The 25,990-nt window shown below is 57.0% G+C and overlaps 2 protein-coding genes across 17 annotated transcripts; both read right to left on the reverse strand.

Annotated features, from left to right (window-relative positions):
• Window positions 1–4,051: 4,051 nt before the first annotated feature.
• On the reverse strand, window positions 4,052–6,396 carry TNFRSF13C (TNF receptor superfamily member 13C). Of its 3 annotated transcripts, none has more exons than XM_047868584.1 (4): window positions 6,249–6,396; window positions 5,719–6,145; window positions 5,123–5,449; window positions 4,052–4,731 (listed from the first exon to the last, which is right to left on the reverse strand). In XM_047868584.1, the coding sequence occupies exons 2-4, from the start codon at window positions 6,032–6,034 to the stop codon at window positions 4,550–4,552; spliced, it is 825 nt and encodes a 274-aa protein (XP_047724540.1). In that variant the 5' UTR covers window positions 6,035–6,145; window positions 6,249–6,396; the 3' UTR covers window positions 4,052–4,549. The 3 variants fall into 3 exon arrangements, with proteins under 3 accessions (XP_047724540.1, XP_047724542.1, XP_047724543.1); XM_047868586.1 differs by having other exon boundaries at window positions 5,123–5,368; window positions 6,249–6,394; XM_047868587.1 differs by having other exon boundaries at window positions 5,123–5,365; window positions 6,249–6,393.
• A 7,849-nt stretch (window positions 6,397–14,245) lies between these two features.
• On the reverse strand, window positions 14,246–24,833 carry CENPM (centromere protein M). Of its 14 annotated transcripts, none has more exons than XR_007154188.1 (9): window positions 24,291–24,426; window positions 24,079–24,158; window positions 22,693–22,785; window positions 20,469–20,548; window positions 19,181–19,272; window positions 17,822–17,935; window positions 17,085–17,142; window positions 16,807–17,005; window positions 14,947–15,081 (listed from the first exon to the last, which is right to left on the reverse strand). XR_007154188.1 is itself a non-coding variant. In XM_047868218.1 (9 exons), exons 1-9 carry the CDS (start codon window positions 24,759–24,761, stop codon window positions 15,078–15,080), a joined length of 894 nt encoding a protein of 297 aa, XP_047724174.1. In that variant the 5' UTR covers window positions 24,762–24,833; the 3' UTR covers window positions 14,950–15,077. The 14 variants fall into 14 exon arrangements, 10 of the variants coding, with proteins under 10 accessions (XP_047724173.1, XP_047724178.1, XP_047724181.1 ...); XM_047868218.1 differs by lacking the exons at window positions 17,085–17,142; window positions 24,291–24,426 and adding exons at window positions 15,293–15,467; window positions 24,705–24,833 and having other exon boundaries at window positions 14,950–15,081; XM_047868220.1 differs by lacking the exon at window positions 17,085–17,142 and adding an exon at window positions 15,293–15,467 and having other exon boundaries at window positions 14,950–15,081; window positions 24,426–24,442.
• Between the last annotated feature and the right edge of the window lie 1,157 nt (window positions 24,834–25,990).

Raw genomic sequence — 25,990 nt, forward strand, 5'->3', positions numbered from 1 at the left:
CCTACTCCCTTGAGACTCGGGGTCCCTCAGCCCCTCCTCTCTCCCCGACCCCGCCCTCAGCCGCGCCTCTCGTCCTGGTCCCACCCTCTCCGTCCGGCAGCCCAGCTCCCCGAGCCAGGCGGCCGGCGGTCGAGGTGCCACCTGCTGGGCTGACCGCAGGAGTCGCGGAGAGAGACTTTCACCTGCCCTGGAGTCGCTGTCATCTTCCTAGATCCCAGACTCTCTGCAGCTCAAGGGAAGGAGGAGACGTTCAGAGGCCCTCTGGGCCCCGGGACCCCTGTAGCGTCCCCAGGGCAGCTTCCCCCCTGCAGAGCCCCGGGAAAGAGCTTGGGCTGGGAACGTGGGCATGTGTCTTCCTGGCTCCTCCCTGACCCTTTCTTCGCGTGACCCTGGGCAGTCGTTCCTACCCGGCCCTCACCCTCAGCGCCAGGTCAGGACCAGGCAGCTGGGGAGAGGGCACAGCTTGGAGAGAGGTCAGATTTCAGCCCCGAGTGAGGAAGAAGGTGGCCTGAGCCACCCACAAAAGAGCAAATGGGAGTGAGTTCCCACCCTATGCCAGAGGAGTGCCAGAAGGGTCCCGGAGGCTCTCAGAGGGAACGGGACAGGGAATGGTGAGACGCTACATGGTGTGGCTGGAGAAGCACCTAGGTTCCCTGAGGATGGGTGCCCTTATGTGCCAAGAAGATTCTGAGCCTCACCTGGCACTCAGAGGCCATGGTGCCCAACCCTCTAGCTCCCCCCGCCCCTGTGGCCTGCTTCTTGACCCCTTCTGTGCCCTCTCCTCTGTACCTTTTTCCGCAGTCCCTTGGGCCAGGAATGCCCATTCTCTGCTCCATTCCAGTAGGAAAATTGGGCAAGACTCAGGGCATACCTCCCACGGTCCAAAGCATGCTCTAGAAGCTGGATTAATGACCTCCCTGCTTGGGGCATCCCCTGGGTCTGGCAGGGATCGCCAGCCCTGTCCCTGTGTCTCACTCCATCTCTCCCACTGAACTAGGACCTATTGGTGGGGCCTGAGGCCACCCTCCAGGTATTGCCCAGAATGGCCCTGGCACAGAGCGGGTGTGTTTGGATCTGGTGTGATCAGTGGGACAGTAAATGGATGAGTGGTGGGAGTGGTAACTGCCGAGACTAGAGCTTCAGACCAGCTCTGGGAAACTAGCTTTCCAGGAGAATTTCTGAGGGTTGGGGGCTCCGGGCAGGAAGTGTCTGCGTCCCAGGGAAGGATGAGATGGAGGCACTCCAGGATGAGGACCCGACTTGCCACATGACCTCTTTAATCTCAGACAGCTGGTTGGCCCTTGGGCTCCATTTAGAAGACGAGACGGGCTCAGAGAGATGCCACCAGCTTCTAAAGGCAAGGTCTGCGTGGGCCCATCCTTGCTGAGACAGCGGGAGGTAAGGGGTCAAGTCCTTCCTCCCTGGCCTCCCCAGCTGGGCCTCCCCACCCCCACCAGGAGCCCAGAGCCCAGGGCTGCTGGGCAGGAAGTGAAAAGTGCCTGCAGGAAGCCCCAGGAGGAACTGAGACTTGAGCCAACCCCGCCTCCACCTGCCTGGGCCCTGGGGACCCCGGGGAAACCAGACCCTCCTTCAGGAAAAACTGGCCAGAAACACAGGCTTGGGGGAGGGGCAGCTGGTTCCCACCCAACAAGCAGTTTTTCCAAAGTCTATCTTGGGTGCCTCTTACAGCCAAAAGAGACCAGTTGGGAAAGAAATCTTTGAGTAGTGATGAAAACAAGACGTAAAGCCTGGAATCAATCCCTGGAGTCAGCACTCCCAAGGAGGGCACCTGGGCCAATGACCTTCTGGACATGGACAGGAGCCTGGGTCTGGCCCAGCTTCACCACTGCTTAGTGGCAGCTTGGGCCAGATCCCTTCATCTCCCGGGCCTCGTTTTTCTTATCTGCAAAATGGGACATCTAATCCCTGTTCATGGACATGAACAGAATTTAGATTTTCAGGAAATCAGATTTTCGGCAGATCAATTCAACCAACAGGGGCCATAAAAAAACTCGGGCAAAGATTTATGTCGAGGAGGTACTCCTGCCTCAGCTACAATAGCAAAAACCAAAATCAACCAAAGGCTCAAGCGGAAAACTTTACAAATATTGAAAATCTTGTTTGCAAAGTATTTAAAGACAAGAGAAAACTCACCAAATATGGCAGCCAAGATATGAATTTATGTAATTACAATTACATAGAGAACCCACCGGTTATGGGTCATTTCTCCATAGACTCCACCCTGGATCACTGTCGAACTTTCCAAAATGTCAACAAATCAGGTCTCGATTTTGTTTTTAGGTTTATTTATTTATTTTGAGAGAGAGACAGAGAGAGTGACTGGGGGAGGGCCAGAGAGAGAGGGAGAGTGAGAATTCCCAAGCACGCCGACAGCATGGAGCCCGATGTGGGGCTTGAACCCATGAACTGTGAGATTGTGACCAGAGCAGAAACCAAGAGTCAGACACTTAACCGACTGAGCCACCCAGGCGTCCCTTTTTTTTCTAATGAAAAAAACAAAACACAAAAACCTTTTTTAAAGCAAACAAATACCCATGCCCTCCTCCAGGTGCTGTCATTAAGGTCAAATGCAGTAACTTCATGAAGACTCCTTCGAAAGCACTGCCCGGACAGAGAGCCAGGGACTGGAAACCCCTGGGCGGTGGGGTCCCTGACTGGGGCCTGGGGGAGACTGGCCCCCTCTTTGCCCACCTCTCCCCCCGCCTCTGCTCCCGGTTCTTCTCCCAGGAACCTTGCTTCTTCTGGGCCTCAATTTCTTCATCTATAAAATGGAGGGAGGTGGGGGTAAGGATTCTTTAAGGTTCTTTCCAGTTCTTCTCCTCTAAGGGCCATAAGCCCAGAGGAGCACTTTGCATCCAACCCCCCATTTTTCAGAAACGGAAACCGAGACCAGAGGGGAAGCTGGGGTTTGACTGGGACACAGCGGTGCCAGAGGTTTGCATGTCTGGACCCCAGAGGGGTTTTACCTCCAGGGCCCGGTCCCCCACTGCGGTGGAAAAGGTGAGTGGGAGGTAGGCGTGGCCAGGAGGAACAGCTCAGGCTCCCCGATCCCGAGTTGAAGGGGACTGGATGTCTGGGCCTGCTTCCCACCCTCCTGCCTCCCGCCAGCCACCTGACCTTACCCCAGCCACCTGGCAGCCTGCGGGTAGGGGCACTTGGGATGCATTCAGGGAGGGAGTGGCTAGGAAGACTTCAGTGTGAGGGTCAGGGTCCTGGAGGCTCCAGACCATCTTCTGGGCTGAGAAGGGGGGTGGGCAGGAAGGGTGAAGGTCTGCCAGGAAGGTCAGGGAGAGGTGGGCGGAAAGCATCTGATGTGTGCAGCAGAGCATGGCCAAGGCTCTCCAGTGAGACAACATGGTACCCAAAACTCCGTCTTCTGACTCCTAGTCCACGCTTCTTGTCAGGGCGCTAAGCTGTGACAAGTCCCAAGGACTGTCCAATCCGGTCAGGAGTTTCTAACCCTGTGTTGGAGGGCCGGTAGGAGAGGCAACACCTGACCAAGTGTAGCATAGTCCACAACTAGAGGAGATGGTCTCAGCCTCGGGCCGCAGAGCAGGGGGCACTGCTGTTGGAGGAGCAATTCCCCTAGGACAATGGGTGACCCCAGGGGCTGGCATAGAATGGCCAAGTGACCCCAGCACTTGGGGCCTAGCTTGAGGAGGGTGGACCACAGACAGAGGGGAGCTCAAGGGACATCCGGTCCCGCTGGTTCAAGGCCACAGCCCCGCTCTGGCTTCTGAACAAAGGAACCTCTTGCAGGTTCTGGGCCTTTCCCTAGGTACAGCTGAGTGTGCCTTGAAGGCAGCTGGGACCCCAGGTGGGGTCTCTGGGGAGATTTTCGGCAGTGTGCCTTCATCATGAGTTTGCAGTCTAGCCCCAGAGGGGCTGTATGCCTCCTCTCACGGTGCAAGCTGGGGGCTCTGGAAGCTGCTACGAGGGTGAAAAAGGCATCTTAGGTCCTAGAAGACTGGGCCAAGCGCAGGGTTGACCCTGGGGTACAGATACCCGAGAATCAGCGCAATCCAGGCTCTTTGTCAAAATCACCTTCTATTAAACCCTGAAGCAAACCCCTCAGTTGGTTACTCATCGCTGCCATTTGCATCAGCTTTAAAGCAGGACAGCTCCGAGAGCAAGTATTAAAGAAATACAACACCCAGCTACAAATTAAGCATCCTCCTACTCAATCATTTTCCTAGATTCATTCTGGCTTACGGTGGCTTCCCTGCACTTAAAGAAAAACCTCCTACACAGAGTGCCCCAGCCACACAAAGGCACAGGAGCTCAGCCACCACCTTCGACGGCGGCCAGAGATGGTCTGGTTTTAAGCCACACGCTAACATGCCATACAACGCGCTGCCGTCTGAATTCTGCGGTCTGTAGTCTGTGGTTCTGCAGGGTTATCTGGGGAGCAGCCAGGTTCCCAGAAAAGGGGCAGGTGGGCGCTGCAGTCAAGAGCCGAATCCAACCTCCAGGCCCCTGGCTGACAGCTCACAGGGAGGACAGGGGTTGCTTCCTGCCCCCTCCATCGCTACTGTTGCTCAGGGCCAGCAGTCTTGGTGGTCACCAGCTCAGTGGAGCCCAGCTCTGTGGCTGGCACAGGGACGCTGTGGGCAGGTGGGGTGTTGGCTGGGTCTTCTCTGGGTGGAGGCCAGACGGGAGCTGTGGCATCAAGGGGTTTCGGGGGATGGATGATGACATCGTCCAGGGGCTCTGGTGGGGGGGGGCAGGGAATACAAGGTCAGGGTTGCATCACAGCCTCCCCCCCCCCACCCCCGCTCCTGTTCTGGAAGCTCCAATGGAGAGATAAGTCATGAACTCCCCCCTGCAGGGGTGGGGAGGGGTGGCACGTGATGGGCCCTCAGGACAGGAAGCGCAGAGGGCGCTGGCAAAACGGGGAGCGCAGGGGGGAGGGAGAAGTGTGGGAGCCCTGTGTCTCTTGCTCAGAGGGCTCTGGGAGGCTACAGCTGTGTCCCTCACTCCGACTCAGCCTGAGGTCCTCAGAGCCCGCCCTGGTGCCCAGCGCACCCCCCCCACCTCCCCCTTTCCACACTGCCCCGGGGTCCAGTCACCCTCCCACTGCCCCCACTCCCGCAGAGCTCACCGTGCGGGTGCGGGTCCGGGTCCCCCGGGGGAGCCGCCGCGCGCAGGCGCCGCCGCCGCCGCCACCTCCAGCTCAGCAGGCCCACCAGGACCAGGGCCAGCGCCAGCCCCAGCAGCGCGGGGGCGCCGAAGAGCAGCGCGGGCAGAGGCAGCGCGGCCTCGGCCTCGGTCTCGGCGGCGGCCCCCGCGCCCACCGACTCCTGCGGCTGCAGCGCGGTCCCCGGCGCCAGGCTGCCAGGCCCGGCTGCTGGCGGAGCGGACGGGGAGAGAGAGCAGGGGGCAGGGGGCAGGGACGGCCGGGGAGGGGGAGGGTCGGGAGGAGGCGAGGCTGGGCCGGGGAGGGGAGGGAGGGCCGGGCGGGGTGGACAGGGGAAGGGAAAGAGAGGGGGCGGTGAGGGCCACGTGGTGACCGCTGGTCCCCATCCAGGTCCCTGCTTACGGCCCCCCATCGACCCAGTCGCCCCCTCCCCACCCATCCTGGGGCAGATGGGGGCCGTGCCTGGGGCTCTGGCAGCGGTGGGGCAGCGGTAGCAGGAACCTCCTCCTCCTCCCCAGGGCTGCCCCGCTGAGCAGCTGGCAGAGCGGGTCGACTCTTACCCGGTCCGGGTTCTGGCGTCCGGAGGAGCCTGCAGTCCACGCACTTTCGGACCAGAGGGTCAAAGCACTTGTCCACCACACACTTGGTGGGGGCTGCCCCCTCCCTGCCCCGCAGGCTCCTGGCACCTCTCCTCTGGCTGCCCATGCTGCCTCGCACACAGCCAGGACTGAGTCTGGCTTCAGCAGCCAGAGGAGGAAACCGGGAGGGGCCCACCCACTGTGCCCCGCCCTCCCGCCTGCTGGGGTGGGACCACTCTCCGCCAGGGCCCCGAGGCCCTGCACCCCACACCTTCTCTTCTACCTGTGGTTCCTCCATTCAACCACTCAACCATCACCCCCAGATGCTGGGCGGGCCGCCCTCTGCTGGGCGCTGGGACCGCGCTGGGCTCGGATGGGGGCCTTCTCTTGGACAGCAAAGGATGGGCCCCTGTAGTCAGGACACAGACCTCTGGGTGGCCTCCCCTGTCCTTCTCCCCAAGGCCAGCCCACAGCCCCAGACAATCCCCAACCCCCATGTGCCCCCACCTCACCTGCCTCCTCTTCTGGGGGAACTTCCTGCTCTTCCAGGGCAGAGCGGGTTCAGTTCTTCGAATGTTAGGGAAAGACAGTGCCTCGCAGCAGCAGACATGGAGAGAGAGGGAGGCTTTGTAGAGGAGGTGATGAGGAGGAGGTGTTCGCCAGATGGAGGGGGGTCTAGGGGAGCATAACAGTGGACGGGACCAGGGAGTGCTGGGTTAGAAGGCTGGGCCCTCAACTGAGGGCTAAGGAGCTTTGGCTGAGGGCACTGGGGAACCAACCGTGCAGGACTTTAAGCAGAGAGTGTCATAGTCAGATCTGCGTGATAGTGGGGACCCTCTGGCTGGAGTAGAGAGCACAGTCAGGATAGGGGGAGGGTAGCCGAGGGTTCGAGGACAGACAGCTCCGTCTCCAGATCCTAGGCAGGAGAGAGACTCAGACTGACAGATGAACAGACAGACCAAGACCCCGTGGGCAGCCTGCCCATCCCAACTCCTTTCCCCAGGGCTGTGTGTATCCTGGCCTGCTTGCCTCTGTGTCTCACGGAGGTCCCCTCTGTCTGTCTCTATTCTCCAGTGTTTGGGTTCCCCCACCTGTCTGTCATCCACGTCTCTCTCAGATTGAGCATCAGACATACGCACAGGCCCCCTCTGCCTTCCTTGACACCTGCTGCCCCTTCCCTGGGGGCAGGGGCTGGCAGAGAGCCTCAGCACGGATGTGGTGGGCCACACCAGACCCCTAAGCCCTCAGGTCTGGGGTGGGGGGGCGCAGAGGCAGGAATTACTGTCCAGGGGACAGGGCAAGGGCTTGGGGGCAGGAGTAGATCTTTAGCAGCTGCAAGGGTGTAGGGAAAGCTTCTAGGCAGAGACTGGCAAGGGCAAAGGCAGAGAGAGGTGAGAGGGGACAGCATGGCCGCTGCCTCAGGGGATGCTGCAGAAGGCGGGGGGGGGGGGGGGGGGGGGAGGCAGATGGGCCAGGCCTCAGACCTCAGGCTCCTGGGCAGTGAGGAGCCCCAGGAGGTGCTGGAGTGAAAGGAGCTTCTCTGAACTCCGCTTTAGAAGGGGCCTTCTCTCTGGCTGCTGCAGAGTTGGAGACAGGACACCACGGACCAGGGAGGGGAACCATCTGGAAGCTGTTTAGGAGCTGGGAGTCTGGTTGGCTCAGTCGGTCGAGCATCCAACTCTTGATTTCGGCTCAGGTCATGATCTCACGGGTTCAGGAGATTAAGCCCCACGGAGCCTGTTTGGGATTCTCTCCCTCTCTCTCTGCCCCTCCCCTGTGCTCTCTCTCTTCTCAAAATAAATTAAACTTTAAACAAATTTTAAAAACAGTAAAACTATAGAAGTTGTTTAGGAGCAAAGAGTGCTGCTGTGGAGTGAGGCGAGAAAGGCTGGTCCCCAGGTTTCTGGCTCCGGGGATCCTGAGGACTCACGGACCCCTGAGTCGGCTGACCCCCAGGAGCCCTGGCCCACTGCCTCTCCGTCCCCTGCCCACGGGCCAGCAACTCCATGGCAGGAAGGTGTAGGCGGCAGGGCAGCTGCAAAGGAGAAGTGGGTCTGGGATGGTGGGTGTGGGTGCGAGTGTGGGTGTGCGGTGAGGGGGTGGGGGAGCCGGGGGCCTGGAGGGGAGCGGGGGCAGGGAGGTGGGGGCGGAATCCCCACCCTCATCACAGTGGTGCTGTTACTACCTTTCGCTCTCAGGACCGCAGAGCCCTCACATTGGACCCGGACGCCTCCTTTAAACCTCACGCCTTCGGGCCGAGCGGACGGAGTCTTGTGGGAACCTGGCGTGAGGACCCCGTCCCTAGGAGAGGGTGGGCCAGTGGGGCCGGCCTGGGGCCACTTCCGTGAGCCACTTCTGCACGGGCCACGTGGGCCTCTGTTTGTCTCACTGTGGCTGCACCGGCTCCAGCAGAAAGCACGGGAGGTGGTCTTCAGGGGCCCAAGCCAGAGGACAGCGACTGTTTGCCTGGTGCCTCCTGTGTGCCCGGAGCACGTGCCCAGGACAAAGGGGTGACAGCGAGAAGCGTGTGCGATCCAGGTCAGTGGCATGGGCAGGTGCCTGGCCCTGGACAAACCTCTTCACTCGTGGCTCCTGAAAGGGGAGGGGGCGGGAGGCCTTGAATCTCGACTCCGCAGTTAAGAGAAATTTCCCCAACAGACCAATGTGGTAAATACTAGGTTAAATCCTCAAGGTAGTCCTTATTTTGGTTTACACAGCTCCTCAGTCAAGATGAGGAATTTCTTTCTTCAAGTCTTCTACGTCACTTCTTGACGGAGACGTGTCCGAGAGAGGAGTTAGTTTCACAAATCAATGTGGTTTTTGCAAATTTTTGTTCTTTTGATCATTTTTACTCACTTAAGATTTTTCTTTAAAATCTTTTTCATGTTTATTTATTTTGAGAGAGAAAGAGACAGAGCACAAGCAGGGAGGGGGCAGAGAGAGAGAGAGAGAGAGAGACAGAGACAGAGAGAGAGTCCCAAGCAGACTCCTGTGCTGTCAGTGCAGAGTCCAATGTGGGGCACAATCTCACGAACCATGAGATCATGATCTGAGCCGAAATCAAGAGCCGAGCTGGGCACTTAGCCGACTGAGCCACCCAGGTGCCCCAAGATTTTTATTTATTTTTATGTACTTATTTAATAATCTCTGCACCCAACGTGGGGCTTGAACTCACAACCCCGAGATCAAAAGTCACATGCTCCACTGACTGAGCCAGCCAGGTGCCCTGATAGTTTTTACTTTAAATAATTTGATATCATCACCTCATACGTACTGAATAGAAAATAAGGGACTTTGTGGCTGAAAAAAGCCTACCTAACCGAATGTCTCTTAGTGTTCTCACGTTTTCGTTCACTGATGAATTGCTTAAAAAAATAATTAATTTGGGGTCAGGGAAAAAGGAGTCTCCAACGATCTTTGTTCCTCAAATTCCCCCGAAACACCCTCCCAATGGCTCTGACACAGGCGGTATTATAATGTCGGTTTTCCAGATGGGGAACAGGGACTCTCGAGGGCAAAGGGATGACCCAGTGCGAACGGGGAGTCTGGACAGGGTCTGTGCCCACCCGACTGCGAAGCGTGGCCGGTGCCCTTCATGCCTCGGGGACAGGGTGGGGGAAATGGGGAAACTGCCAGTGGACCAGCTCAGTGTCAAGCTGGGGCAGTCCCTGGGGGACAGAGACGCCCGGCCCCCTAGATCTAGTTGTGAAAGTACACGGAGACCCAGGATGCATGCACTCCTGACGTAAAAATTGCTTTTATTGTAATTCTGTAATACCTGAACACATTCTCATGAAAAAACCCTCAAACAATACAGAAATCTGTGAGTAAGAAGGGGCCTTTCCCTGCTGTCCCCAGAGGGAGCCTGTGGACTTTTTCCTCCTATTCTGCCTTGCGCCTTTAAATTCTCACGTAAGTTCCTGCAGAAGAGCAGGTATTGTGATTCATACAGGGGTCTGAAGTGTGAGCTGTTCTGTTGGCGTTCCTGCCCCCCGGGGCCCTGTGGGCTCTCCCCTTCGATTTCGTCACAGGAGCAGGAGCGGCCAGGGTCCCCAGGGTAGAGACTCCCTTTGCCTTTCTCGTGTGTTTAGCTCTGACAAATAGGACACTGCCAGAAAGTCCCTCTTGCTGGGGACAGCGGGAAGAATGTGGCTTTGGGCCTCTGGACACTAGGACAGGGGTGGGAGAGGCAGGGGATGGATACAAAGTCCTTGTGGGGCTGGAGAGTCCCCGGCCCTTCTCCCCCTGACTCCAAGCTGTGCAAGGACAGCTACGCCCTTCCATGAAGCAGTTACAAAATCCTTGCCCAGATTTTCACAGGCCCAAGCTGCCTGTCCTCCAGCCCTCATCCCCACCTCCATACATGCACACGTGCACACACACACACACACACACACACGCAGTCTAACGCTCCTCGGGGTTGCTGGCCAGGGCAGCCCGTTCTCAGCATGGCCCGGAGATAGAGGACACGGCCCTCAAAGTGAGGTCAGAATGGAGACCCCAGCTCATTAGCATCACAGCCACAGGGAGTAGAGTCCCCCTCTCTGGGCTCCAGGCCAGCAGGTGGAAGGCGGAAGGCTGCTGTAAGGCAGGGGTGGGGAGGTGAGAGAGCAGGGAGCCTCCCCAGCGGCTGCCTTCCCTCAGGCCTCATTCAAGGCACCAGGCGGGGACAAGGGCCGCTGGCTCTGGACCTCCTTCAGGTTTTTGGTCCCGTATGAATGATGCACAGGCCGACTCCGTGAGCAGACACCTCCATTCGTTCACCAAATATTTACTGAGATTCACTATGTACCAGGCACTGTTCTACATTCTGGGGAGACAACCGGGACAAAACCTAAATGGTGAAACCGTACAGTAGGTAAGGGGCTGGGAAGTGCTGGGGAGACAATTTCAGGAGGGAAGGGTGGCAGGGAGGGCCTGGGGGGGGGGCCCGGGAAGGCTTGCTGAGACCTCGGAACACAGGGATGGAGGGGAGAGTGACTCCCCCAGGATGTCTAGGGAGGAGCAGACGAGGCCCAGGGAACGGCACAGCAACCAGGAAAACGGCAGTGGCCAGTACCGACTAGTCACCTGCCTGGCCCTGTGCCCTGCATGAATCCACAGTGCTTGCCTCAACCCTGCAGGGGAGGTGGCATCGTGAATATCACTTTACAAAGAGGAAAGCAGGGTCGGAAGGGTCAGGGGCGAGCCAGGCAGCCCCCCGGCCCTGAGCTCTCACCACTGCTACCACGGCACACACATCTGTGGGGTCCTCTCCTGGTCAGCAGGTGGGAGGAGGTCAGGTCCAGCCCTTGAGGAGCCTGTGGCTGAACACGGCAGAGGATGACCAGGTTCTGGGAGCCCTCTGGGCCTGACTCTGCAGGGCCATTATATCGCCAGACCGGGCATCTGCCAAATGTTAGCTCCCGGGGATCCCCAAATGCCTTTGGCATTTCTTCTGATATAAGAGTGCGGCCTCCAAGGAAGGCTGCCTTCCGTCCAGGTCAGGGGCACTGGGACAACCCACCCTCTCTCCCTTCCAGAGCTGGTCCTCAGGGTCAGTCCACAGGGTCAAACTCAGGTGGGACTCAGATTTGGGCAGGGCCTGACAACCCATCACATTGTCCCCACCCTCCACGCCTCTGCCCCTGGAGTCTCCAGGTATCTACGAGAAGTCTTTCCACACTGATTCTCTGCCTGCATCCTTATGGCCCCAGGGGAGGCTGAGGGAAGGAGGTTAAGCCAGCAGGTACCTCGGGCAAAGGGTACCTTTCTGCCCGGGGGCCTGTCAGGTAGGCCTGGCCCAGCACCAGGTACGTGGGGGGAGGGGCAGGCTGTGGCAGGCCTTGCCGCCCACACCCCTGGGCACAACCAGCCTGTGGAGGGCACACACGGGGCAGGTGCAGCTGAGACTTACAAGAACCTCAAGAGGCCGTGGGGACGGGAAGACAGGAAGTGAGCTGCCCCAGGTCACACTGCAGGTTGGCCACAGACCCCAAGTCAGTGAGACTCGGAGGCTGGGTCCTTTCCCACTGCATCACTTCCCCTCTGTGACCAGGGTCCCCTGTCTGAGCCCAGCCCCGGGCCGCCCCTGCCTTTGCTCACTGAGGGGTGAAGGAGGCTCAGGTGCCACGTTGCAGAGCCCCCTCCTCGGCAGGGGTGGGAAACACCATCAGATCAGGGCCAGAACACGCAGGCCTGGGCCATCTCCTACGGAGGGTGTGAGCTCCCTGGGGTGGGCCCCAGGAACAAAGAACCTGGGACCCCGAACAGGCCCCGCCCCTCTGAGAGCCTCAGATACCACATCCATACAGCAGGGGCCCGAACCCCCCTCTTCCCTCCGCGTACTCAGACAGCATGGACGCGGCAGCTCGAGGTCCGGCACGAAGGCCTCTCCTCCAGGAGCCTCAGGCCGCCCACCCATTCAGACCGCTAGCCCACCCCCTGTAACTGCCTCCAACATGCCCACCTTGAGACCAAGGCCAGCCTGAGAGTTCTGCGTTTGCTTAAAGTCTTGTGTTTAAAGTAACGGTTTCTCATGCTTAGTCCCGACACCGGCTGGGGAGAAAGGTGTTAATTAGCCTGATCTCATTCTACAGATAAGGAACCTGAGGCTCTCGGAGGGTAAGTGACCTGCCCAAGGTCACGAGATCATAAGAAGCCAAGGGCAGCCTCTCCCGTCTCCCTCCACCGTGGTGATTCCACACGGCACCAAGCACCAATTCCAGGCACCACTGGGGCGTAAAGACTGGTTTTCCATCACTTCCCTTGATAGGACTGCCTCCCAGGCCGTATCCCTGGCCTCCAGACAGGGCCGAGCAGCCACACTCCCTGGCCGGGGGCAGCAGGCCTGGGAGGGCCGCTAACTGCTGGTTGGAAACTGATTGCTCAGCTCTGCTGTGGGGCAGAGGCGGCCTCTGGTTCCTGGGCCCCTGCCAAGCCCGCTGGAGCTGGCAGCAGTTGACAGCATCGTGTTCCCCCGGCACTTGGAAAGCTCTCAAGTCCTTGGCTGGAGTGTGATGCCACTTCTCTTGTTAAATGGCACCAGGTGGCAAAGAAAACACGGCACAGAGACTCGATAGAGAGAGAGAGAGAGAGAGAGAGAGAGGGAATGTGCCCCATGCTGGCTGGGGGGAGGCTAAGGGTTACGGGAGGACTTCCCCTTGTCTCTGATAAGGGACATGCTCAACAGAGGCAGGCAGGCTGTATCCACACTGCCTTTCTCCCCTGCTTGGATACCATGCTCCATTAGCTCCCAAAGACCTGCCCGCCCTCCACCTGCTCCCCATGCTGCCTTGCAAAAGCCCACCCTTTATGGCCCAGGCTACCGAGAAGGCTGGCTCTCCCTGGACCTCTGCCGATCCTGCCCATCTCCTCTGAGATCAACAACCACTTTTACCTCTCACCTTGGCCTCTTCCTTCAACCCTGGATGCGTCCACCTCAGCACAGAAGCTGGCCTGCCTTCCCCGACGCTGAGGAGCCCGTCGAGCGGGCCGCGGGCGTGTTGTGAGCCCTGTGCTTGAAGCCGTGACTGTCCTGGCACGGGCAGCGCTCCGGCCCTGCTCCCCGCCCCCTCCTCCAGCAGGTCTGCCCCTGTGCTAATGGCCACCTTGGCACCTCGCAGTCCTGTCCTGAGGTGCGGACCCCGTCCCGAGCGAGTGGCTCCTTAAGAGCCTGCCTTTCCCGATAGCTGCTTTCTCGGGCATGAGGCCTGTGCGTCCACTTCTGTGTTGCCAGTCCGGGCCTGCCCAGAAGCGCCCAAACCTGGAAGGAAAAAGAAGGTGGGGCCGGAGGTCGGCTGCCCGAATGGCTGTGTGACAAGGACACGCCTCTGGTGACAGAAGTGCTTTGTCAGCTGAAGTAGGGAAACATGGTCCACCTCACAGATCTGCTGGGGGTCACAGGAGCAGCGGCGCGAGGAGACTGGAGCGTGTGGTGCCCTGCTGTGTTGGGGACACTGGGGACCCTGACCCGAATCTGCGGGGCTGACGTTCTCAGGGGGGCCCACAGGGTGGCCTCAAATCAGCCCGGTGTTTGGCCGCCAAAACCTACTGAGCACTAGGGGTGCGGTGCTGGGTCAAGCTCTGGCGGAAGCCCACGGAAAGAAGGGCAGGCCCTGTCCTCACGACGCCCGCCATGAGTTTCAAGTCGGCCCAATCTCGCAAAGAGCACGGGCTGGGGCTGGGGCTGTGGCACTGCCGGCCCTGCCCGGGGTGCCAGGCTGGGGCACGAGGAGGCCCCAGCACAGACAAGCAGGGTAGGGGTGGGGGGAGCCGGCATGGTCCAAGGGAGCCCAGACCTGGCTCTCCTCCTGAGGTCTCGTCCACCAACCCCCGTTTGCCCCCAAACTCCTGTGTGCCCAGCTGGCCACCGAGGAGCGGCAGGGGCCCCGACCTGGCTGACAGCATTTCTGGATTCCGGCCCTGGCACTTTGGCAAATTCTAACTAGACCCAAAGGAGAAGAGGAGCCACGGTCAAGGTACAACCTCTCACTGCCGAGCGGGGAGCCAGCCCATAATTCTCCGCAACTTAGGAGTTCACAAACGGTTTAATTCCTGGCTTTGCACCAGCTTTTGAACCCAGTTCTGTGTGATTTCAAACAATGGTTACTGTTCCCTGAGCACTTGGCTGGCACCTTGATACAACGGATTATGAAATACCTAGAGCACACAACAAGTGGAGGGAGAAATACAACCACAGCCTTGTCCCCTCGGTCACTTCACTCAGCCCTCACAACGCAACAAGGTCAGCAGGACGACCTCCACTCCGCACCCGGGGAAACTGAGGCTCCAAACGGCAACACCAGGTTCCTGAAGAACGGCAAGGCCAGGATGTGGGTCGGATTGGGTCACAGAGTGCAATGCCCCCTCTGCCCGGCCCTCCTCACTGTTCCGAGTCCGTGTCCTCATCTGCAAAATCAAGGTGATGGAGGAGGCCAGCGTTTTTCTGAATCGTTTTGAGCCGTGGACGCTTTGTTCAAATGGAGCCTGAAGTGGCGATGTATCCGGGCAGGTGGGTGAAGACACGGGCTCTGCGGGAGGGAAAGAGCTGCAGGCCCGCCAGCTGGGCTCCCCGCTGGAGCGCGGACGAGTTGGGACGAGTTGGGTCGTGCGGGCATCTGACCGCTGAGCCAGGGCCCGCCAAGCCCCGACCCCGTCTTCAGCGACAGCGGAAGTCTACCAGTCGCCAGGCGGGGGGAGCGGCGGCTCGGGGGCCAGCAGCCCTTACAGGTCCTCTGGGGCCGGGGTCTCAGAGCTCCTCAGCAGGGACAGCAGGTTCAGGGCTGAGACACCGGGCACGTGGCCAGCGCAGATCTGCAGCATGCGTACCAGGCGCTGTGCCATGGTGGCCCGAAAGCCTTCTATCTGCAGGGGAGAAGAGAGGATGGGGGAGGCGGGTCGGGGGCAACCGGTCCTGCCGCACGGCCCGCCAGAAGGGGCTGGAAGCCGAGACATGGGGCTTAGCAGGCAAGGTTGGCCAAGTTGGGTAAACTGTCTAGTGGCCGCAGAACAGGGATCTGGATCCGGGCTAGTTCCAGACAGTGCCCAGGAGGCAGAGGCCCCGAAGGCTCCTTACCTGGGAGCTGAGGGATGGAAAAGGGGGGCCGACAGGCAGTGGCCCTCAGGGGGACAGGGAGGTGCCATCAACAAAGAGTCCCTGCTTTTGAAGGCAGGGGCCCAGAGGCGCTGTGGGGTGGGGTCACGTAGGGCGGGTGACTCTGTTCCAGGGCCTGGCACCAGGGAATCAGTGCCTGGTGAAGGAAGAACGATGCTCAGCCGCCCTCCGCCGCCAAACGGGGCTGGCGCCGCAGGACCAGCTCGTCCTCCCTCTGCTCCTGCTTTGACCGGGGAGGGGGGCACGAGCGTCCAACCAGTTGCCCAAACTAGGGACTGGGCACCCTCGGCCCTCCTGCTCTTGCTTCCGCCTTTGTCACTCGCGACTCCTCTTTCCAAATCCAGAGGCAGCTGTCCTTCCCCCCCTAGTGTCCTCTCAGCAGACCCTGCCGCAGCTGCGCCCCGTCCCTGGGATGCTTTTCTACCTGCCCCCGGGACCCCACGCTCCCCTGGCCTCTCCTCTCCTCTGGCCTCACGGGCTGCCCCCTCCTCTGTGCCACATCTAAGGGATCCATTTAAACCCACATCACGTAAGTGGAAAATAAAAATAAGTAAAACCCATGTCGGGCCACACCCCTCCCTGCCCCCACACCCCTCCCTGTGGCTCCAGTTTTACTCAGAGTGAAAGCCACTGCCTTTACTAAGACCCATGAGGCCCTCCGGCTCTGGCCCCGCTGTCACTCTGACGCATCTCCAGGGAGCCCTCCCTGGGGGACCCTGGACCCACCGGGCCAGTCTCCACACTCCTCTGGCCCCATGTGCTGCTCCACCAGGAGTCTCCATGGCTTGCCTCCCTACCGCCTCCACAGATCTCTTTAACAGTCACCCCCGGCCACTGACACTAAACCTTACCGCTTTACCGCCTCTTGACCGTCACATCCTCATTTTCCAACGCGTTTTACTTTTTTTTTTTTTGTCCTTTTTTTAAAGTTTATTTATTTGAGAGAGACAGAGACAGCATGACTGGGGGAGGAGCAGAGAGAGAGGGAGAGAGAAAATCCCAAACAGTCTCCGTGCTCAGTGCAGAGTCCGACGTGGAGCTCAAACTCATGAACCGTGAGATCGTGACCTGAGCCGAAACCAAGAGTCGGATGCTTAAATGACTGAGCCACCCAGGTGCCCCACGCGTTTTACTTCTTTACATGTTTCCTCTGCTACGACAGAGCTGAGATTTTTCCCCCCCTTTTTTACTGTTTTGCTCTATGCATCCCTCGGGCCCAGAACAGTGCTTGGCATATAAGTACCTAAACATATCTGTTGACTAAATCCTTACTCTGACTTCCGTGGCCTTCGTCTCAGAAAGAGGCCTCCCAGCTGCTGCTGCCGCTCTCACTCAGGCTCCCCGGCTGGCCTCCTGCAGCAGCCTCGACCCCAAGCCTCAGCTCTGGCCAAGCCTCCTCCAATCCACACACGACACTCCAGAGGTGCGGCCCCCAAGCCCAAGCCTGACTACATCAGATGGCTCCTGTCACCTACAGGAAGGAACGGCGTCTTCCCATGCCAGGCCACCAGGTCTCTGCACGTCCTTCACGTCTACACCATGACTGCTGGGTCTAGCCGCCGGGGGTAGAAGTCTCTGCCTCACCGGGTTCTGAGAGGGCAGGCTCCATGCCTGACTCATTCGTGTGCTCAGGGAGCAGCGCGGGGCCCCACTGGCAGAGCGAGGAGAGCAGAGCTAGGAGACAAATTCACTGGGCCAATCCCACAGCTCCGTGAATGTGTTTCTTCACGTGTAAAAGGGGGCTAATTCTTACCGTGCCAAGACCTTAAAACATGGCGAAGCTCAAACTCAGATATGTGGAGGACTGTGCCCTAAAAAGGACAACAGAGGGGGCGCCTGGGTGGCTCAGTCAGTTAAGCATCGGATTTGGGCTCAGGTCATGATCTCACGGTTCATGAGTTCGAACCTCTCCCACTCCCCGCGGGTGAGCTCGAGCCCTACTTCGGGTGAGCCCCGTTTCTCTCTCTCTGCCCCTCTGCCCCTCGTGGGATTCTCTCTCCCTCCCTCTCTCTCTACCCCTCGCTCACGTGTACCCACCCCTTCTCTCTCTCAAAAAAATTAACTAAATACAAATAAATAAATAAAAAGGACAGCACAGGTACGAGGAGTGAGGGCTGTCCAACCACCGGGTGCTTCATGTGAGGGAATGCCAGGTTTGCGTTGCCAGCAGGCCAGCTGCTACGGCTGAAACTAGACCACCGGCGGACGCAGGCCTTTTCCTTGAGACCGGTCAGGCTCCTCATACCTGGTACGGCCTGCCACCTACTGACCACAAGGAGAACTACACCACACCGCGCCAGGCTGGGGGGCATCTCAGCCAGGTTTAAGGTTTAAGGTACCTGAGCTGTGGGGCAAAGATGATGATTCCCCTTTAGAGATAGGAAGATGAAGGCTGCGTGGGGGAAGTGACTGTTCAAAGCCACAGTTAGCAGCCTAAGAAGGAAAAGAGACAGCAGCGTGCAAACCTGCTGGCTCTACCGTTAAACTTACTAGCTGTATGACTGAGCGAGTCGCCTCTCCTCTCGAAGTCTTGGGTTTCTGGGGTATGTTGTGGGGAAAGTCTGGAAGGGCGGGCACTTCGCGTGTGCCCCAGGCCTCAGCGTCCTGTGAGGTCAGAGTGCTGACTAAAACAGTCGTCAAGCATGAAAAACGAATTTGTGACCAAGGGGTATGCGCATCTTTATGGATGCATTGAACAAGGAGATCTGCCCCATCCTCTTATGAGATGGAAATATCTGCCCTTTCTGCTGGTAACAGCCCCAGGCAAATACCGCTAAGACTGACATCTCTTGCCTGTATTCATATCGCCAAATTTCACTTAGAGTTTAATGGGAAAAAAAAGTATTTTTTTTTTTCTCTCATACAGGGTCACCGATCCCCTGAATTCTACCCTCAGGCCAGAGGGGTCCACAGACCCATGAATAAGAATCCCTGGTCTGGGTGGTGGTAAGGGACAGTGTGCTGACTCAGTTCTCTCTGCATTATATCACTCTACCTTTGGGGATAGGTGCAGGACCAAGAACACAGCAGAAATGAACTTCAAAACCGATAAACACACTCTAAAACCAATCAGGCCTGCGACGTGGGTGGGGTGGCCCAGGTCCCGGGAGCCCTCAGCAAGCCTCCCAGAGGGGACAGCTGCTGAGCACTTTTAGCAAAACGTCAGGATTCATGTTCCAGAAAGTGAGGCTGGAGAGTGAAGTATATCAGCAAAATAGAAATCTGCTCTGAGACGCTTATAATTAGACTCACCCTATGAGAAACACCAACAGAAGTGAGTTGGGACAGAACGGACACCCTATGTGTCCCTCCAACCCCCTACTCACCCACCCACCCGTCTTCCCTGCTGCCTGCTGGATGCCCTGCCCCAGGCTGGGACTAGACAAGGTCTGGGGTCCAGGGGAGTAAGGGGAACAGGGGCATTCTGACTGTGGACGGGCATGAGGGGGCACTGGTTAATGAAACAGACAAGACGCCTGGCCTCACAGCCCTTACAGCCCAGCGGGAGAGTGAGATATTAACAAGGACCCACATGACATACATAAAACTTAGTTATGAGAGAAAACGAAGCAAAAGAAGAGAAGGCAACAAGTGATTGCACTTGGCATGAAAGAGGCACTCAGGCTGAATGCATACTGTCACCCTACTTTACATCTGTGCGCCCCAACGCTTAGGGTGACAGACCTACCCAAGGTCCAGCCAGTAAGCAGAGAAGCCAAGATCCAAATTAGGATCTTGTGTCTCCACATCAGGACCTCCTCACTCGGCACTTGACTCTCCAAGAGCACTCTCGACACACCTACTGTGCTGACTGCCCTTTCCCTGCACCCCCTCGATTATTGTCCTTACCTCCAGGTCACAGAAGAACAGAGGACTTCGGTAGGTGTGGGCCAGCTTCACGATCGTGTTTCGGTGGACACTGCAGTGACTCTCTCGCCCAGCTGCAAAGAAGCCGTGAGTGCTACAGGCTGTAATCTCTACCTTCGTGGCAGTCATCCAGGAAGCACTGGGCAAAGTCATTCACTACCTCTATCTGGGCCTCAGCTGCTTACTAGTCAGTGAGGTGACAGTCCTGTTCAACTTTCTTTTCGGGGCAGCCAAGATCATTAAATTAGAAAATAAAGCTGAAAGGGCTTTGAGAGAGTGCTCTATAAAAACCTGAGTTTCCTCATCTAGAAGAGGAGGATGGTAACAGCCCCCACTCCACTGAGTTACTATAGAGATTCGGTGAATTAATATATAGAAATGACCCGGCATTCACTTATTCATCAATGCTCATTGAGCATAATCTGTGCCAGGCCCTCCCCCCAAGGACTTTGCAGTTCAGCTGGGTGGAGGAGGGCAGCTCAGACACGCCATCGGTGTAGGTGGAAGGGTGGGGAGTCTATACGCCAGAAGCATGCGTGGGATGGACACCTCGGGACCCAGACTGCAGGGCTGGTCAGGGAGGTGTCTCCGAGGGAACAGGAAATAGGGGTTAGCTAGACAAAGAAGAAAAAAGCATCCAGGAGAAGCTATATGATAGAATCACGAAGGGCATGGGCTCTGGAATAGGACCATCTAGGTATGAATATGGGCTCTACCACTTTTTAGTTGTGGGCCTTGGACAAGCTGGTTCACCTCAAGGCTCCAGTTTCCTCAGCTCTAAAACCAAGATAACAGTATGTACCTCAGAGGGTTGTTTGTAGCGGAGATTAAGTGATCCAGAAACGAAGCACTTTTAGAACAGTGTCTGGTGTGCAGTGAGCCCTCAATAAAGGTCAGTAGTTGCTATTTCCGCCGTTAGTGTTACAAAGTCTCTCAGGAACGGCAGGCCTTGCTCAGAGAAGGAGAAGCTGAACCAAAGAAGGGGACGGGAACAGGAGACGAGACTAGACAGGAAGGTGGAAGGCCAAAGTTGTGCCTTTATAGGACCGACCGTGGCTTTGACTCTGCAAGCCACAGGGAACCGCCAGGCAACTCTTAGCAATTATCTCAGCAGAACGATCTGCTCAGATTCACTTTCAGAGACACCGCCAACAGGTCAGATTCCAAAGCTCACGTTCTTTGGTCCCTTGGGTGGCCTCAGTAAGAAGTCCCCCACCGCAGTGCCGGCCACACAGCGCCCGCGGTGGGGGCTGGGGGAGGATGCACTTACCGCCGGTGGCAAGGAAGGCCGCTTTCCCCAGGAAGAAGGTGGCGTCCACGTGGTGCAGGGATTCCTCCACGTTCCGGAGGCTGGCGCGAGAAAACGAACCACAGGACAAACCTTACCACAGAGAAGGTGGAGGGCTGCGTTCCTCAACCCAGAGAGGCCAAAGAAGGAGAGGAGGGTAAGAGGAAACACCCCTAGAGGAATACTTCCATCTTTCATTTTGTTGGAGTATTTTTAATTACAAAATGACTCAAGCCTGTACAACAATCCGATAGTGAATATGGAGGTATTCTGTAAAAAGGAAGTCTCCTCTCCGGCACCTTCTGTCTCAACATCCCCGAGGTAACTGCTGCTGACAGTTTGGGGTGTAATTCCTCTCGCATATGAATTTTTCCTTTATATATATTCTCACACATGCAGACAAATGTTTCCGTGGGACCGATGCTAGATGTAGAATGGCTGCGTCACAGCTATGTGTCTTTTTAAAATGTACCTAGGTGGGCGCCAGGTGCCTCAGTCAGTCGAGTGTCCGACTCTTGGTTTCAGCTCAGGTCATGATCTCGCGGTTTATGGGTTCGAGCTTCACATCGGACTCTGTGCTGACAGTGTGGAGCCTGCTTGGGATTCTGTCTCTCTGCCTCTCTCTCTGCCCCTCCTCTGCTCGTGCTCTCTCTCAAAATAAATAAACTTAATAAATAGGTAGGCAAATAAATATATAAATAAATGTACCTAGGTATTGCCATATTGCTTTCCAATAAGGTTAGAGTATTTACAGTTACATCAAGTATGTGAAAACACTCTTTTCCTCCAGGAAAAGGGCCCTTTAACCTTCCGGGCCAAGGGTTTCATTCACTGGTGTCCAAGGAATGATAAAGAAATCTGTCATCTCCTGGTCAAAAAGCCATCTCAGTCAGGTGACCCAGGCCAAGGTTTCAGCCTGAACAAGCAAGGCCTAAGGCAAACAGTAAGGATGGCTCTCGGCCCCTAAGTGTGACTACAGAGCAGGATCTCCCCAAAGACCCAGTCAGTTTTGGTGAACAGATGGGTCTCACCCAAAGAACAGATCTGCTGAGTCAGGACCTCTGGCAATCATGGCAGATCTCAGCCCTTTCTCTGCCCCACTGTGGGCCCAAGTCACTGCTCGTCTGTTCCAGCTGGCCAGGCAGCGGGTCTGGACTTGATCCTGCCGCTGGCTGTAGCTGGTATCGATCTGTCCCTGGTTCCAGGTGTTTCCACTACAGCCTTCACTTAACACACACCACATGACTAGGCATGTGCCTTGGTTTCTGTGCTGGATGCTGCGTCCTGCCTCCCCTCAGTCAGCCATCGCCCCCAGAGGGAGAGAGCGAACCTTCTTCTGTACTCCCCAGGTTGGCTGCAGTCTTGTCCCCAGGTTGCCAGCACCACAGGGAGGCCAGGCTGGGCCCCAAGCATCACCACCCGCTCATGCTTCCCTGGCTACTACATTGGGCTCCTGACCCTGGACCAGCCTTAACAGTCCTGTGCACACATTATGCTCCTCTTACCTTCTACATTAACCCTTCACCTGGAACCTTCTGCTCACTCCCAGTTTTACCTCGGTACCTCAACCTGGTCATCTCCAGCAGAAAGTCTACCCTGCCCTATGTCCTGAGAGTCACAGGTCTTGTTGGGGCTCTCATAGCCCAATGCATCCTTTTTTTTATAGTACCTATGCTAGCTACTACAGCTCTGTGTTCAAGAGTCTAGCTTCCTCCCCCAGGGGGCTGGGAACACCTTGGGGACAGGGGTCTATTTCATTCATGTCTGTGCCTGCCATCAGGGATACAGAGAAGGCTACAGAAAACATTAGCTCAATGACTGATGGCACTGTTGGGGTTTACCAGTCTTTTTTTTTTTTTTAATGTTTATTTTTTAAATTTATTTTTGAGAGAGACAGAGAGGGAGGGAGAGAGAATCTCAAGCAGGCTCCATGACGTCAGCACAGAGGCCGATGCAGGGCTTGAACTCACGAACCATGAGATCATGACCTGAGCTGAAATCAAGAGTCGGACGCTTAACCGACTGAGCCACCCAGGTGCCCCTATCAGTGTCTTTAAAATATCATACACTTGCTACTGGCTCCCCATCCTCATCCTCTGGGCTAACCCCAGGCAGCCTCTCCCTGTGTCTTCTCCTTCCCGGCATAGGTGAGGTCACCATCCCAGGTCTACCTGAGCCCTGAAGGTACCCATTCTCTGGTTCTCACCTGTATTTGCTATGAAGGTTGACCACAAACACGATCAAGTCAATTCGGGGCCGATCCACACTGGAGGGCAGAGGGAGGGACCTTGCCAGGTGGCTGAAAAACAAGAAATTGCAAGACTAGGGGCACCTGGGTGGCTCAGTCAGTTAGGCGTCCGACTTGGGCTCAGGTCATGATCTCACGGTCCGTGAGTTTGAGCCCCGCGTTGGGCTCTGTGCTGACAGCTCAGAGCCTGGAGCCTGCCTCAGATTCTTTCTCCCTCTCTCTCTGATCCTCCCCCACTCGTGCTTTCTGTCTGTCTCTCAAAAATAAACAAACGTTTAAAAAGAATTGCAAGACTAAAGATATATGTACCCACATCACAGTGACCATTCACATACTGACCTTCCTAGGGTAAGACGGTGTCAAGGGCTCCTCCCCTATGCCCCTGATGCTTTTGTGGGCAAGACTCCTCAGGCAAGCATAGGGGCAGAGCAGAGCCGGTCCTTTCTAGATGACTTCTGTCTGACTCCTTCTGCCTCAAAGTTGGGAACTGCCTTGGCAAGAGGGATTTGGGGCTATAAGATGGCATGGGGTGAGCCAGCTACACTGTGTGCTGGGAGGGAGATGAGACCCAGAAGAGGGCTGTTAGATTGTGAAGACCTGGGGTTAAGACTGACCCCCCTTGGAGGGCAATGGAAGTCGGCTCAAATCTCAGGTCTGCCAATTACCAGCTATGTGACCTTGGGTAAGTCACCTTCATCACTCTCGCCTGAACTTGTTCCCTCACTGGAGATTCTTTAAAGTGCTGTAACGGGGTTTATTCTCCTAGTAAGGGGTGTTTCAAGTTCCCACGGAGGAGCACCCTTTAGAGTGGGGTCATGCTCCTTCCATACGGACCCTTGCAGCTTATCTATGAAGGTCAATGACACCCACATATATTCAGTCCCTTGCTTCCCACCAGCAGCTATTTCTACTCTCCACCAGTTAGAAAAAGAAAACAAAACCTAATTGCTTAGTCATCTTTTCTCCAAATTAGGGGGGTAACTGAACACTACTCTGTGCCAAGTACTGCTCAAAGCACTGGGAATTCACTAGTGAACAAAAATCAAAGCCCCTGACCTCAAGGAGCTGACCTTGGGGTCCAGGGGGGTGGCAGGCTGGAAACAAATAAACAGGCGAACAAGGAAATTTTTTATGATGACAAGTGCTAGAGGAACACAGAACACATGTGTGAGAGAGTGATGGAGGGTATCTTAGCTGGAGGCAGATCACGCCTTGAGGGGCTGGCCCCACCTGCGCCCGCCTCTCTGGCAGCTCCTCTGCCCGCTTACAAGAGCAGGCTGCAGTTCAGCCACGGCAGAGCGATGGGACCCCCCCCCCCCGCCCCCCGCCGCCCCAGCTACTTACACCCTCAGCTCCGAGGCGCAGTCCTCCTTGAGCATCGAATCGGCCAGCTGCTGCAAAAGAGCATCTTCCGTGCCCACCAGCTGTCAGGGAGAGAAGGCGGCCTACTGATGCCTGGGCACAGCAGTCCCGCTGGAGGGCCTGGGGATCAGGCCACAGACCCAAGACCGCTCGACTCCCAGGATTCCCGCTCCCACGCGCACGACGCCGTTTACCGAGAGAGGGCTCCGCCAGGCCCCAGTTGAGGGCTCAGAATGCACCCGCTCCAGTACTGTCTGCACAGCACTTCTTAACTGCCCCAGACTCTGCTTCGGAAGGCCGGACCCAAGAGACGCTGGGAAAACCATTACCTGTCCGGCACTGAACACAGCTTCCCGGGTCCCAGCCCGCCCAGCCGCCCCACCAATCAGAAACCGGAAAAGAGCCCTCCGCGCACCTATTGGTGGGGGCGTCCTTCGGACTCAGAGGGCGGCTACTCCGATTGGTTCAGAATGCGGCCCTCCCGCCCACCACACCCCAGCCCGAAAAGCGCGCAACAGAACCTCAGAGAGCCCGGAGGACCAGACAGACGGTGGAGGCCCCGCCAAAGAGGAAAGGCGGTCAGGGGAAGCGGAGCAGCTGACGCCTACCAAGATGGTGGCCGTGTTCAGGCCAGGCTGCTTGTCCAGCGGCCGCAACACCGACATCCCAGTCGGCGGGTGAACCGCAGCTCTGGAAGTGCGCGCGGATCTTTCAAAATGCGGGAGGCCCGCCCTTAAGTGCAAGACCGAGGGTCGCGTGACCATAGTTGGGCGGGGCTTCGCCTGGTAGAGCAACTCTCTTAAAGGAATCCACATCCGCTTTTTTGATGGGGGCGTTCCAGCTCCGGCCCCCAGGCTGTTAAAGTGCTGTCAATGGGGCAGGCCTTGCCTCAGAGAAAGAAGGTGTTCAGTGATTCATTTGTTCATTTTTGTTCACTAAGGCTCATTCATCATGCTCTTTTTTTTTTTTCTTCATGGTTCTTTATTTTGAGAGAGGGGCGCAGACGGGGGAGGGCCAGAGAGAGAGAGAGAGAGAGAGAGAGAGAGAGAGAGAAATCCAAGCAGGCTCTGACTCGGGGCTCAATCTCATGTCCCATGAGATCATGACCCGAGCTGAAATCAAGAGTCCGAGGCTTAATGGACTGAGCCACCCAGGCACCCCATTTCATCATACTCTTGATTCCTTCCCAACCTGCCCCTCTCATTTCTTCTTCCCCATCTCATTTGACTCCATCCATGCAGCTGCTCAGAACAAAACCTTGAGGTCATTCTTGGCTCCTCTTCTTCATCCCCCACATCCAACCCATAAGCCAGCCTGCGAGTTCTAGTCTTAAAATGCATCCAGAAGCTGACCACTTCTCACCGCCTCCACTACCACCGCTAGGACAAGCCACTGTCATCTCTCACCTGGACTATTGTAACAACCTTCTCACCGGCTCCCTGCTTCCACTCTGGTCCCCAGGGCTACCGGTTCTTCTCCACACAGCAATCTGAGTCATCCCTATAAGACAGAACCTGATCAAAACCCACCAATAGTTCCCATCTCATTCAGCGTACATTGCGAACGGCTTACATGGACTGTGAGGCTCTATGTGTTCTGGTCCCTGACAATCTCCCTGACCCATCTTCTGCTCTTCTCCCTCTTACACTCCTCTAGCCACATGGGCCACTAGGCCGTTCTTCAAATTATTCCAAGTATCCTCCCGCCTCCTGCCTTGTCCCTGCGGCTCCCTGTGGCTGAAAAGTTCTTCTCCCCCATAGTCACTTGGCTCGTGTCCTCACTTCCTCCATGTTTCTGCTCCAAGGCTACTTTAGCAGAGAGGCCATTCTTAACAACTCTATGTAAAATAGCAAGTCTCAGTGGGGTGCCTGGGTGGTCGGTTAAGCATCCGACT

The sequence above is a fragment of the Prionailurus viverrinus genome, chromosome B4 (genome assembly GCF_022837055.1).
Source record: "Prionailurus viverrinus isolate Anna chromosome B4, UM_Priviv_1.0, whole genome shotgun sequence".
Classification (NCBI taxonomy): domain Eukaryota; kingdom Metazoa; phylum Chordata; class Mammalia; order Carnivora; family Felidae; genus Prionailurus; species Prionailurus viverrinus.

Coding starts and splice junctions, on each gene's coding strand:
- TNFRSF13C (XM_047868584.1), bottom strand. CDS start 6,034: ATGGAGGAACCACAGGTAGAAGAGAAGGTGTGGGGTGCAGGGCCTCGG. Junction 5,450..5,718: donor GACGCCAGAACCCGGACCGG/GTAAGAGTCGAC, acceptor TCCCCGGCCCAG/CCTCGCCTCCTCCCGACCCT. Junction 4,732..5,122: donor CCCGGACCCGCACCCGCACG/GTGAGCTCTGCG, acceptor CCCCCCCACCAG/AGCCCCTGGACGATGTCATC.
- CENPM (XM_047868216.1), bottom strand. CDS start 24,422: ATGGTTTTCCCAGCGTCTCTTGGGTCCGGCCTTCCGAAGCAGAGTCTG. Junction 19,273..20,468: donor GGCCTTCCTTGCCACCGGCG/GTAAGTGCATCC, acceptor GCTTCTTTGCAG/CTGGGCGAGAGAGTCACTGC. Junction 17,936..19,180: donor TGTTCTTCTGTGACCTGGAG/GTAAGGACAATA, acceptor CTGACCTCACAG/GACGCTGAGGCCTGGGGCAC.